The sequence below is a fragment of the Oryx dammah genome, unplaced genomic scaffold, assembly GCF_014754425.2.
Source record: "Oryx dammah isolate SB20612 unplaced genomic scaffold, SCBI_Odam_1.1 HiC_scaffold_26, whole genome shotgun sequence".
Lineage (NCBI taxonomy): Eukaryota > Metazoa > Chordata > Mammalia > Artiodactyla > Bovidae > Oryx > Oryx dammah.
The window spans coordinates 65950047-65964306 of NW_024070210.1; the positions used below are offsets into that span (position 1 = coordinate 65950047).

Below are 14260 nucleotides of genomic sequence, written 5' to 3' on the forward strand. Positions count from 1 at the left end.
TGGTGATGAACCTCAAGGATGGGAGGGGGCATGTCTAGAAAAATAAAGTTACACTAGGTCTGCAGGTTTGTGGATAATATTGACTTTCCTTCAGATTGTTTTATGATAATGAAATTGGGTTAAAATGAACACCAGAGACAACTTTGAAATAAAAAAGAAGTCTCAGAATGGAAGGTTTGTTGTAGGGATATGTAAACATTTGCCTTTATTTTTTCAAGTGCCCAATTAACTCTTTATGTTGATGATGGATAAGAGTTATACAGAGGGTTATGGGGCTTCTCCCGCCCCCTTTTTTCCTCTAATGGTAATGAACTTCTTTTCTGTCTGGAAGCAGTAGGTAGAAGGATTAAGCTAAAGGCTCTGGATCCAGTCTACTTGAATTCTCATCCTAGCTCCATTACCTACTGCCTGTGTCACTTTAGAGATCTTACTTAACATCTGTTAAATATAGGATTGACAATACCTATCTGAAATAGCCTTTCTAGATAAGCAAAACCAGGTAAAATACCCAAAATAGTGATTGTTATTTAGTAAATGTTCGGTAAATGCAAACCATCATCATTATCACTGCTCCTTCAAGATGAACCTAGACCCTTTGTATTACATCACTGGTGTGAATGTTTGCTTTTATTTACTGTACTTTAAAGGATTGAGAGGCATTCCTGAAACTATTGTGAGTTTTTCTAATACTTCTGTTCACATGCTCCTGCTTAAAAAGTAGGACTTAGGAATGTGTTCTAGAACTGACCTGTCCTCTCAATTTGTATTCTAAGAAAGTGGTTTTCCAACAGATGGGGTTGGGTACAGGAAAGGAGACTTAAAGTGTAGACATTAAATAGGTGAGGCCCTGGACTCCATACCCTTGTTTGTTAACTAGAACAGTAAATTTTTAAAATCTATTTTCTATTAGAGGGGTTCCATATAAGATTTTTCTTGAAAAAAGTGTTCCAGTGCCTTAGAAATAACATAAGGGTATATTCTGTAACAATGTGGATGTACTTACTAGTCACACCTGTTAAATGCAAATTCTGATTTATTGGATATATGGGGCATGCCCCTCAGTTCTGCATTTCTAACACACTTCATGTGTTGCTCATCTGAGGGGCATGCTGAGATAGCATGATTCTAAGGGACCCTGCTCTGCCTTCACTCTGGAGTGGTTGTTCTCAGCTCTGGTTATAACATCTTTGGATGTTTTATATCAGCAAGCACCTTTGGAACTTTTAAAAAATAGACCAGTCTAGGCCCTAATTCAGACCTACAGAGTCAGAATTCCTGGAGTGGGACCCAGGAGTTTTAATCCTGGTTGAAAGTCAGTCCTCAGATGGCAGGAGTACCTCTTATCCATAACCCCTTTGCCTTCTTCAGTAATTTTTAAAAATAGCATCTACTAGAACTATATAGGTCTAAAGACTTCCTAAATGTTAAAAGCCATAATTTGTATTTTATTAATTCAAGGAGAATTAGAGCTTACTTTGGTTGGTGGTTATTGATCCACTTGAGAATACTGGTGTTCATATTTGTTTAATTAGGGGAGAGTACAAATTATGAGACTTTTGGGAGAGGAAGGTCTACATTTGGTTTCTGTCTTCTCTTTGCTGCTTTTTTTTTAGGGGGATGGCCAGCACAGCATGTGGGATCTTGGTTCTCTGATCATGGATTGAACCGTCACTCCCGACATAGAAAGTGCAGAGTCTTAATCACTGGACTGCCAGAGAAGTGCTTCTCTTTGCTGCTTTAAGTGGAGCAAAAGGAATTCTTGGTTTACAAGGTTCCAAGAAATTCAGTCATACTGATAGATCGTTTTTTTAGCCTTTCCTAAATAACCCAAGTAGACTTGAGTGAGAGAATGCCCTTGGTTTCTCCACAGTGCCAAATGTCAGGAAGAACTGGGTAGTGGTTTTCCTGTCACATGAGTTCTAAGCACTGGACTGCTAACATGACTTGGTTCCTACACAGCACAGTACAGTCATCCAGCAAGCGGTAATCATCCAACTGTGGTCCTCAGGCATGGGAGTGAATTCAGAGGATTGAGGGGTGAATGGGAATCCTGTGCCATCCTTAAAAGATATTTAACTGCAAAACTCAAAAAATAGTACTGATTAACCAACTCTTAGCTGCTGGCTTTGAAAAGAATATATTAAGCAAGGCACTTAAAATGGATCTTAGAAAACCTTTTGATACAGAGATTGTTAAGTGGGGATAGATTTTTAAAATTTATTTTTATTGGCAAATAATTGCTCTGGGTTTTTTTTTAAAATAGATTTTTAAATTAAATTTTCAAAAGTTCTGTGACTACTATCAAATCATTTGTTGTTAGAATTCATCTCTTTTTATTTAAAAGAATGGAATTTTATATTAAATCATTAGTTGTTTTTAGGATTATAGGAGAACTAGACTAAGAATGGAGCAGCTCTTGAAATTAATGATTGGAAAAAATAAGGCTTTTCTTTCCAGATGAATATTTGATTAAATTAAGTATCTTTTCAAACAGCCTAGAGTTCTAAGTGAAGTCACTCAGTCGTGTCCCACTCTTTGTGACCCCGTGGACTATAGCCCACCAGGCTCCTCCATCCATGGGATTCTCCAGGCAAGAATACTGGAGTGGGTTGCCATTTCTTTCTCCAGGAGATCTTCCCAACCCAGGGATTGAACCCGGGTCTCCCCCATTATAGGCAGACGCTTTACCATCTGAGCCACCAGGGAAATCCTAGAGTTCTAGAGAGATGTCTAAGGCAGCTTTGGGGCTACCTAGCTCACAAACTAGGTAGTTTGGGGGTTTCTAGCTCACAAACCAAAAATTGTGAATGAAAGAAATACTGAGTTGTCTTTTTAGCTCAGCCTTTTAGATGTTTTTCTGTAGTGTGAGAATATAGCTATTCCTCTATTCTGCTTTTAACTGGTGTTTCCATGTCCATGTACTTGTTTTGAAGCTGTTTATTGAAATAGGATCTGGACTCATCTAAGCCTTCTGAAATGCCACTATTCCCGTGGGTGAGAGAGGAGAGGCTTAAAGCAGCAAATGGGAAAAATTCAGTTCCGTTGCCTCAGTAACAAGCTGTCTGTAATCAGTGTTGTTTGGTTATGGTCTAGGATTAATATCTTTGGTGGTGTTCTGACCTTGATACATAAATGATGTGTACAGCAAGATCTACAGGAAGATTCATTCATCACTGCTGTCATTAAAGTTCAGAAGTTCTGGTTCAAAAGGCAAAAGAGTGCCTATGCAGGAAGTCTACTTTTTGGTTAAAATTCAAATCTGTGGGCTTTCTCTCTATAATCTAGATATTTTGTTGTTCTGGATGGCCACATCTGATGGAATAGCTGCCCAGGTATAGTGAGCCTCTAAAGACCATCCTTATGCTGTTATTTTTCATCTTCTTTCCTGAATTTCTCCTTATCCAAAACATCCCCTGCTACTCTTCTGCAATTAACCCATTCCCATCATAGGGCTATAAGGGCTGAATGTGAAACTTGCTTTGACTGAATATTTTCTGTCCCTCTTTGATTACGAAAGTCCTTAAAGAATCCCCTGGAGACAGAAACAAATAGTGAAAAAAAGAAGAATAAAAAAATACATACATATCAGCTTGCTTTAAGAGTGCTGCTGCATACACTACACCAACCATGCCAGACTCTAACAACCTTGCATACTGAAGTACCCAGCCAGGTGTAAGAGCTGCATAATGAGAGGATTACAATAAAAGAGCATTTGACCACAGAAAGGTATTTAGCATATATAGCTCCCAAATGTAGAAATGATGAGTCTTTTTCAATAGGAAAAAATTTTATTTGAACTGAAAAAAAAACAGTTTCATGGTGTTTCTTATAAATCGGCAGGTATATTAGCTTTTGATACTAGTCCCTCAATGAGTGCACTTCTTGAAATGCAATCTATATGATTGGATAAAGAAAGAGGAAATCATTACATCATCTGTAAGAAGAATTGCAGCTTCCAAGAATGGATATATATTCCCTCCATTTCATCTCTTGAAATACTTTCTCCATTCTTAAAAGTTATAATTCTTCTTACAGATGACACCAAGAACATACACAGCCATGGAAAGTTACCCTGTTGCTTAGGTCTCCCTTAACAGTAATGCATGCTCTGCTGAGAGAAGGGAGCTTGGGTTGTAAATTCAAGGACTTTGGTTTAGCAAGAATTTGCTAGAGAGAAACCCATTGGGGTGAGTGCTATTTCCTGAAAGAAAACCAGATATTCCATAGCTGTGGAGGCATCTGGTTGGTGACTGAAAAGCCATTTTGGTTTAGAGATTTTATTTTGTTTCACTTGTTTGTTTTTTCACAAAATCTATAAAAGTCTGCAGGAATAAGATTAGTCTAAGTTGAAATTGAGAGTGGTTGTAATCTTCAGGGTACCCTCTATTTTTACACACTGATAGTAAGCTTATTTACAAATCAAATTCCTGTACTTTTGAGATTGCTTTGTCTTCATTCTGGATAGAATGACTTACCTACCCTCCATTGATAAGGTGGGTAGATGCTTCTGAGAATTAGAATGCAGTAATTTGCATCAAGCTTATTATATCTTTTTGCTCTGATTGGCAGGAATATATGGTTTACAGGAAGCATACCTACATGAGGCTTGATGGCTCATCTAAGATCTCAGAGAGACGGGACATGGTTGCTGATTTTCAGACCAGGTAATGTTAATAGAAATTACAGAAATTGTCATTTGATTTTTCCTCTAGTTGAGATGGTGAGTTTCAAAGAAATACCAGTACATCTCAGATTGTTAAGCAATCATGATACAGTTCCTGCCATTTTAAGAGGTAGCTCCATCTGCTTATGATGGTTCAGATCTGGGTGGCTGTGAGAGAGAGAGGAAATGAATAGTTGGTAATTTTGGTATTCTAAATATTCTTTCTTACTGAATCAGTGCCTGTAACTTTGCACAATAAAAGAAATAATTTCTGAGTATGAACCAGGATCCTTCTTATGTGAATAATATGTATGTAAAAAAAAAGTCCACAAGGCTATATTCATAAATGTTAACAGTGGCTATCTCTGGGTATTGACTTATAGTTGATTTTCATTTTGTTTGCTTACCTGTTTTACTTTGTGTGAATTTAAAGAAAAATACCTTCTTTTTTTCCTGCTTTGCCCCTAATATTGTAGTGGTACAGTGCACTCTGACAAATTGCAATAGTGTGCAGTCTATTCATCTGGCAGCTCTCACTTACAGTACCTGTCCTACCCGATAATAAGCCTGTGAAATTTCAAATACCGCCTCCTGGATGCTGATGGCCTACAGAGCCATAATTATCCTAAGTGCAGGTTCTCATTGTAATAAGCAGGGTCTAGTTACTGCTTTCTCCAAGGAGAAAGCCAGGCTGTACAGGTCTCCTGAACTCAACCCTTAATTTTCCTTGAGATCTAAGGAATAGACTAGGTTTTAATGTTCTGTAAGTCAGAACAGTTCTGAATTTTTGGCCTTTAATTGTGTAGTCTGTTACTATTTAGCTTTTGAATTCTTGGTAAGAAAATTAAGCATATAGCCACTTGTATTTAGGTTATAATTTTTAAATTTCTTTTATTTCAGTTTTAAAACATGTTTTACTTCAACATAAAACAGATCTATAATTCAACATAGCCTGCATGCCCTCTGAGAATTTTTGTTATTGCACAATCCTTCGTAATACAGCATGGGTAAGGGGGTGCATCCTGATGTTTTAGTTTACAGTGCATACTCAGACCAATAACTCCTGAGCTGAAACTGCTTCTGAATTCAGGTGCCTGTTTGACCAACAATGGAGGGGGAGAACTTCTTTGGACCTGTTTTAGTTTGTTACCTAGCAGAAGCTTTTGGCCAGTTTGTAAATTGATTATTTAAGTGGGACATGTATAAGCATAGTAGTGCTTCCTAGCATTGCATATTGTTTTGTGCCTCCCCTCACCCCAGAAAAAGTTTACCAGCTGATCTTTATCTTTTCTTGATTTTGAAATCAAATGAAACACATTTCTCTATGTCCTTATCTAGTCCAATGTTCAGAGCTCCAACTGATGAGGATCTTACATATAAGATCTATAGACTGTTTTCCTTGGGGTGCCTATATTCTCTCCAGGCATATGTGTTAGAAGAAAAGTCATCAAGTCATCGGTCTTTCACCTACTACTGTTTGTGGTTTTTTCCCCCACTAATATGTTTGATATTGTACATTTGAGAATCTCCTTTATAGAAAAGCTTTTTTTTTTTTCAAGTAACAGTTGTGGCCATTTTGTATTATATAAAATGCCTATTGAGGAAAATATGGGATTATTTGATAAAGTAAAAAATACCCACAGTCTCATCACTGTTAACATTTTGGTTTATCCCTCTAGGCTCTGATATGTGTGTGTAATTATATTTACATGTTGATACCATGTTGTACAGATGATTATGTGTCCTCATTTCTTCCACTTAACAGTATTTCATAAAGATCTTCATATATCATCAAAAAAGTCATCATAGTCATTATTTTTAATGACCTATATTCCATTACATTGGATATACCATCTTTCTGTTGTTAAAATGTTGAATATCTTTGTTTATAAAGCTTTGTCGTCATTTTAGATTATTGTCTTAATATGGATTCAAACAAGAGAGATTACTGAGTGAAGGGATATGAGTGTTTAAGACTACATATTTTCATATTACTTTATAGAAAATTCTGCTGATGTCGATAACCAACCAGAGCTGTAATGTGTTGATCTGTAAAGTTTGGGCTTCTGAGTTATAGAGCTACAACTTTTCTTCTAGCTGATCCAATTCCCTAAACTGGGGATTTCATGGGAGAAAAAAATCAGTAGATGTATCTATTTTACTACTTTTAAAATCTCTTACTTGTGATTACTTGGGCAATCCCAGTAGCTTAGCTTTAAAAGAAGGGTATTTTCACCATTAAATTATACTAGATATACTTAGTAAATACTTTGTTTTTTAAACTTTCCTGGAAAACCTTACTTGAGTGTCCAAATTCTGCAACTAAGAATTACTTAGGGAGCAGTGAGTTTTATTTAGACTCAACGTGAGTAACAATCATTTTATCACTTGGCATCTAATAGGCAAAATGAAAAAACAGACTTAAGTCTTCTTCCCTTCCTACAGGATGAGCTAGACTAGACGATTAGAATTAGGATTATGGCCAGGAAATAATCTCTCTCTCATGTATAGAATCTGAACTGTATCTATGCTGATCAGAAGCCTGTGAGACAGGTCTCTCCAAAGTTCTCAAGTTATAAATTTGAAAGGCTAACCCAATATAGAGAAAAAGACAGGTGTTTTTGAAAACAAGAAAGCATCCTTGCCAAATATTTTCATTGTTGTTAAAGAAAAGACATCAAAAGAAAAAATTGTAGTTTTCAACTGGAAAGCCCTGTGGCTCAAAGGTCAGCCAGAGTAAACAAGAACTCCTATAAAAAACCATTTACATTCCCTTCATACAAGATTGATTTATGAGGGGTCCTTCCAGGAAAGAGTCTGACTGAGACTAAAGACTGTTTGGCCAGGATGTCCTGACTGGGCAACATTCGGAACATCTGACCAGTACGTGATCCTAGACTGAGCCATTCACAAGGGCTTTGCTCTGGGGTGCCTTGGCCTTTGCTTCCCTTCCTCCTATCCCATGACATTTCCCAAATGGACCCCGCCCCCCACCACCGTTACCTGATTATTCGGGTGACTGGAAAATATGAGCAAAAGTAAGAGTGTAGTGTGGATTTTTTCTTTCTTGGTGAGAGTAGAAATAAAGTTCCAGGGTCTTTAATTCTAGCTCTTTTCCAGTCATCATCAAGTCTTTCCCAAAGTCAGCTACGTGCCCAGCACTATTTCAGTAATTTGGTGTAAAGTGGCCTTAACTAAAGAAGAATTAGAGTGAGATTTAGGCATGTCTTTGCTACATGATTTCATAGGCTGCTTCACAGACCACCCTGAGCCTGGTCTCTAAGGCCTATTCCAATAGAGACCCTGAGTTGAGATTCCTTTTTAGCCCCATAGAGGGCACCCAAACTATCATGTTGCCTTCTGGGATTCTATTTTCTTCCTTTTGGTCAGCTTCCAAAACATTAATTTACATTATCAATGCTAGATTTATTAAGTAGAAAGGAACTTCTCAGCAGTTCAATTTAGATGTTTTGGTTTACATATGATCCAACAGTGTGATCCAGGATGGACACTAATTTCTTTGACTTTTAATAATCTAAGACTCCCATAATCCTTATTTTTCCATTAGAGTATGATGAAATTACACTGAGTACAGCCAAACATTGCTGCTTACCATCTCCTTATCACTAAAAGGTATCTTCTTGATATATAGGTAACATCTCCAGAAAAGCATTTTTCACCATTAATATCTCTAAATTTTGTTACTAATTTATTTATTTATTTATTTATTTTTACTAATTTATTTTTAACTAGATTCCTTTTTCTAGTGTTTTTTTCTGTATATAGTCCCTGTTTGTGAAGAATTGCCACATCTGGGGACTTATGTCTCTGGCTGTGCAGACTATGGAAATGACCCATCTTTCTGCCTCTATTCTTTTTTATAGATCTCAGCTACCTTCTATCTCTCTCTTTGTCCCACCCCTTTCCCCCGTCCCCACATCAACAAAAAGTCCTGGCTGTCAGGTGACTCCATCAGCTCTAACAGATGTTGGAGCGAAGCTTCTGACTCCTGCCTCTGTACCCACCAGAGCAGGAGAGAGAGATGCATGGAATTGAGCAGTCTTCTTAAGGCCAAAGTAGAGAAGATTATCTTGTAGAGATTAGTATGGCCCTGGAAAGCTACATCAGTGTTTATTTGAAGCATTATTGTGGTTAAATATTCTCTTATGGGCTAGGAGGTATCAAGCTTGCATTTACATCATCCCGTATCTAGGGGAGAATGTGTTTGTAAACTGGCAGATGCCTTTTAACTTTTTGGTTTGCCCTTTATGATTTAACTGTGAAAGATGATAACATATAAATAAAATTATGAAATATTAGGCTTCATGATAAAATTCAAGGATAAATGAGCACAACTTCCAGTATTTTTGGAATCATGCCCTACAAGAAACCTCCAAACATGATCTGTTATCCATGTCTGCCTCTAGGAAAGCTGTGTTTAATGGAATGCAAATTAATGGACAGGTTTCTGCTAGGACCTACCCAGCCTAGGGATTTAGCCAGGATACTTACTTTAGAGTAGTTCCTTCACTGGTATTCATATTTGCCATTGCTATGTCATCATTAAGTCGCTTCGGCTATTTTATTCAGAGCATCCTCATTTTACAGTGCAGGAAACAGACCTTTAGTGGTCAAGTGACTTTACCAAGGAAGAACCGCATCAAGGGATGAAAGCATCCTGATGTCAGTGTGTTTGTTTTTTCTCTTAAACTGGAACCCACAGAATAAAATTTATCTTACACTGAGATTTAATACATATCTGCCATGTCAGAAAATCAGAAAAAATACTTATCCTTATGACCTGTGATATAATATTTTCTAATCTGTTCTTTTTATTTCTGTAACTTATATGTACCAAACCCACCAAACTGATTTCATGACCAATGGTAGGTGTGACCTGCAGTTTGAATAACACTGGTAATGAATTTCTGGTTTTGTTCCTCATTATAGTCATGAAGAAAAGGGATCAGCAGCTTGATTTAGAGGGCTGTAAAGTTTGTTCATCAGTATAATGCAGTCCCTTTCCTGTAGAAATGTTCTGGAAAATAACCTCAGGTGACAAAAACATGAAAATGCAAGATAGTCTCGAATATATTCGTGTTATCTGTAAGAACTGGGCTTGAACTGAGCCCCTAATTGCATGTGTGTACACAGATAAACCTTATAGTCAGTCTGTCCTTTCTGATCCGGCATGGCCTTTGTTCCTAAAAGATATTCAGTGAATATTTACTGCCTGAATGAGTGACAGGTGCACCTACTGATTTATTTGTAATCCTCAGTTTCTTTAAAAGGATATAGGATATAGAGGGGAACTGAGAAAACTATATCTTATCATTTCTGTTAAGGGCAATGTTGGCATCCATCAGGAAAGAGCTTTAATTTTAGCCTGTCATCATGGATTAATCCTAAATTCAACTGAATACTTAGAAGTCATAACCTGAGTCTTAATCCTGACCTCTGGTCATTTTTCTGGACTAACTTTTTTCATATGAAGTTGAGTCCTTCGGAGTTATGATCATTAGTTCCCAGATTATTGAAAGTCATGATTCTTTGGGGAAACATCAGGAAATATTGACTTATTTTTCCCCACTGTATGAACTGGGAATAGTTGGACTTGCTAGACAGTTGACTATTACAGAGACGTCTCTACTTCCATGGCATATTTTTCTGTTACTTTTGCCAAATATTTTAAATTATATTGCCTATCAATCAGTCTTAGTGGGCAGCAAAAGTTTATCTGCGAATTGGAAGATGACTGCCATAATTTCGTTTTAGCAACCCAGCGCCTTTGTTGACACCTTTCAGTGCGTCAGAGAAACGTGGGTCAGGTCTGGGTAACCACCAAACCCTCCTAGGCCTACACATCGTTCTGTGTCCAGAGATCCCTCTCTTTTGCCACATGCTAGTTTTCATTTTCAGTTTTTCCTCTTAAAATATCTCCCCTCTCTCTCTTCTGCAGGAATGACATTTTTGTGTTCCTGCTAAGTACACGAGCTGGAGGACTGGGTATCAATCTGACTGCTGCAGATACCGTAAGTAACGAACTAAAAATATACTGGATATGTAGTTTTTCTACTGTAAATATGTTGTTTGGTTGATAATATCCTTTATTATGTATCACAAACTTTTTATTTCTTTGCCTCTTGTTGTGTTAAAAGGAAGTAGTTGCATTTGCCCTGGAACATTTCAGCTTTCCTTTTTAGACTTTCTTTCTAGTTTCTTACACATTCATTCAACACAGATTTAGTAAAAGTATACTGTGTGTCTGATACTATTCTAAACACTTGGACTGTGTTAGGGAACTCAGCCAACAAGATTTGTTTGTTTTAGGAGCTGTAACTGAGCAAATCAGAAAGGGTTGTTTTATGACTCTTATGTATTATTCCATCATAGGAAAAACTCATATTTTTATATCCTAAACTTCTAAACATGGTTGGAGAGCAATGAAATTGGTGATTTAAAAAATAAAAAGACATCTCATCAAATTATCTATCCCTTTATGCCCACTCTCCTTAGAGGGATGCTTCAGCATCTGAAGTATGGGAGAAGAAAAGAACATTCCTTTTGTATCTCAGAACTATTCCCAAGATACGATATATATTTAAAAACAATTTCGGTAACCTTGAGACATAAAAATGCATAAATGGGAAATTGTTTTGTAGATGGCATGACTCTACAAATACCATTTAATGTCGTCTTTGTGGTACCTCTGTGAAATACAGAACATTAGAATCCCTAAATAAGAGAAAGATGCAAACTCTGGAGGGTCATGGAAAAATGAAGTCCAAAGGTGAAGAGGCTTGGATAAATTCACAGCAGTAGATCTGAACTAGACCCCCTGTTTCCCAGGTTCCACTTCTAGACTGTCCATTCTTTCTCCTTGTTAACTGCTGCACTGTAGAATTGCTTGCCTTCAAGAATGGAAAAACAGAATCCATAACATCACCGAGTAGAGTCTCAGCCACAGGACTCAGCTGAACTTTCCTCAGCATCTAAACTTCAGCCAGTTAACCTTTTTGGAACTGGGTTCCATGGCCTCAGGTCTGCTGGAGACATAACTGGGTAGATTCTGTAACTTACCTGTACATCATCAGCCTCAGTCGTCTTGAGAGAAGGCAGTCAGTGGTGGTAGTGTTGTTCTGGGGAGTCCTCTGATGAGGTAGCTCACTTGGTGCCGTGTTAGCAGAAATTTGCCTTTCCCTTTGCCCCTTGGTTCTCTACTCTAGTTTTTATGCATACTGGCCCAATTAGTCATAGTCTTTTTTTTTTTTCCCCTGATTAATTACTTTGGTTGTAAATTTGTGGGTGGTAGAGGGCAGGTTCCATAGTTTTTGGATTCCTTCAAATTAGAGAAATGAGATGTGGGTTTGAAACCCAGCTCTGCTATTCACTATGTGAACGTGAAGCAGTTGCTTGACTGCTCTAAGCCATAGTTTCCTCCTCAATAGAATGAATATAATAATCCTTCCTTCTCCTATAGCTGTGAAATGTTGCCTAGAAAGCATGTGTGCCCAGTGCCTGCACATTAATAGCCCTCAGGGATCCTGTGGCCCTTGTAGCTCCTGATGAGAGAGCCAGGTCCAGAACTTTGTTATTTATACTAGGCCGCAAATAGCCTTCCTTTCCCTTAGGCCTTGTCTGCCTGGCTCTGTGCTCAGCTCTGCTACTATGGGAAAGCTGGGGATGGGAGTCCAGGGAAGGCTTTGGATTCCCAGGGTGGGTAAAAAAAAGTCACACATGATATGGATTGAACGGCCAGAGCTGGGGCCTGGGAGCCTCAGAGGAGGAAGAGAGATGAATGGGGAGGCGGTACTCCAGAACCCTGCACTGGTGCAGCGTTGCTGTGTCCTGGAGGCGTGGCTGGAAGTGGGTGGAAACTCTCAGGGTCTTCCCAGGGGCAGGAGCCTCTTCTCCAGCACCTTTGTCCCCTTCAGGGTTGGTAGATAAGCCTCTCCTGGAAGAGTGCTCTGTCACTGCACAGCCCCCCAAAAACTGAGCCTGAGTTTATCTCTGGGTCTCCCGCTTCCCCCTTCTTGCCCTGGTCTCCACATGCCAACTGCAGTTATCCTCAGAGAGTCATGGGTACTTGGGTGAGAATGCCAAGCATGTCTCTTACCACACTAGGTTCTTCCCTTATACCAAGCAGTGCCTAATGGGGCAGGCCAGGTGCAGATTGGAGGATTTGGAGACAAGTAACTTGGTTCTTGGATGGATGTTGAAACACTGTTTAGTGTGCGGGTGGGTCCCAGTTACTACATTTATCTAATCCCCATGCTCCCCCACCCTCTCCCCTCCACATCCTGGGCTTTGCTCCAACTAGCCAAAGCCAATGAATATTTGAAATAGAAAATTGAGCTCGTAGGAACTGATCCAGACACAGATTCAATTCAGCAAAGTGTTAAGTTCTCTCCCAGGTTAAAGGGGATCCTCTGACCGTGGCCTAGGAGTTGATAGCAGTGGGCCCAATTAGTCTTACTCTTAATGTGAGTACAAGACTGATCACTTTCTCCTAGCTGATCTTTTGGACTCCACTCTCAGCTCCCCAGCCCCATACCTCCTCAATTTGTTTATACCCTTCTTTATCAGCCATGCTAATCCCTTGCTTAAAACTCTTCAGGGAGTCTCTGTCATCTACAAGATAAAGTGTAAGCTCTTTTACACATACAAAGCCCTTCACTTTGTGGCCTTTATCTCCCTTTCCAGCCTAATTGCCAGACTACTGCTCCTTCCATAGTTTATATTCCAGAAACAATGATTGACTTGATTCCTGAACCTCCCATACTGTATCATGTGCGTGCTAAATCACTTCAGTTATGTCCTACTCTTGTGCAACCCCATGGACTATAGCCCGCCAGACTCCTCTCTCCATGGGATTCTCCAGGCAAGAGTACTAGAGTGCGTTGCCATGCCCTTCTCCAGGGGATCTTCCCGACCCAGGGATCGACTGGTGTCTCCTTCATTGGCAGGCGGGTTCTTTACCACTAGCGCCGCCTACGTAAACAACTCCCTCATCGTAAGTCTTTCTCCTTGGCACACCTCTTCTTCCACCTGGGGAACTTCTGATTGTTTTTCAAAACCCCGTTCATGATCAGGGGTTACTGTTTTATATAGACTGATAAAGCTCTGATAAGGTGCCATTTGTGCCAAGATCTGAAGAAAGTGAGAAAAGCAAGCCAATTATGTATGTGGCCTAAAACAAGCGCATTCCAGGGAAAGGAGATAAGTGCAAAGCCCTGAGGTGAGAACACGCATGGCATAATCAAAATGAAGCGAAGCTTTTTGTAGGGGGAACAGAATAAAGGTGGGCAGAGTGGTGTCAAATGAGTGACAGAAGCAGATTGTGTGAGACTTCATGGGCCATGGTTAGGATTTTGAAGTGAGAGGCTACTGGAAGGATTTGAACAGAGAAAATGTATCTTTCTGGCTTCAAGGGTTGTGGAGTGGGGAAGATCATAGGGAGAAAGGTGGAAGCAGGAAGTTCGTTAGGAATTAGACATAAGGCAGTGGTGACTTGGGCAAGGATTAAAGTAGTGGAGGTGATGAGAGATAATTGGAATCTGCGTGTATCAATCTTTTGAAGGCACAGCCAGTGAGGTT

General features: G+C 39.1%; 1 protein-coding gene across 2 annotated transcripts in view; it reads left to right on the forward strand.

The window, feature by feature from the left end:
- INO80 (INO80 complex ATPase subunit) overlaps positions 1 to 14260 on the forward strand; it is a 121221-nt gene that overhangs the window by 93368 nt on the left and 13593 nt on the right. For both annotated transcript variants that reach the window (XM_040226893.1, XM_040226894.1), the window contains exons 28-29: positions 4570 to 4664; positions 10623 to 10695. In XM_040226893.1, the coding sequence (XP_040082827.1) occupies positions 4570 to 4664; positions 10623 to 10695 (168 nt within the window). The remainder of the gene's footprint in view (positions 1 to 4569; positions 4665 to 10622; positions 10696 to 14260) is intronic.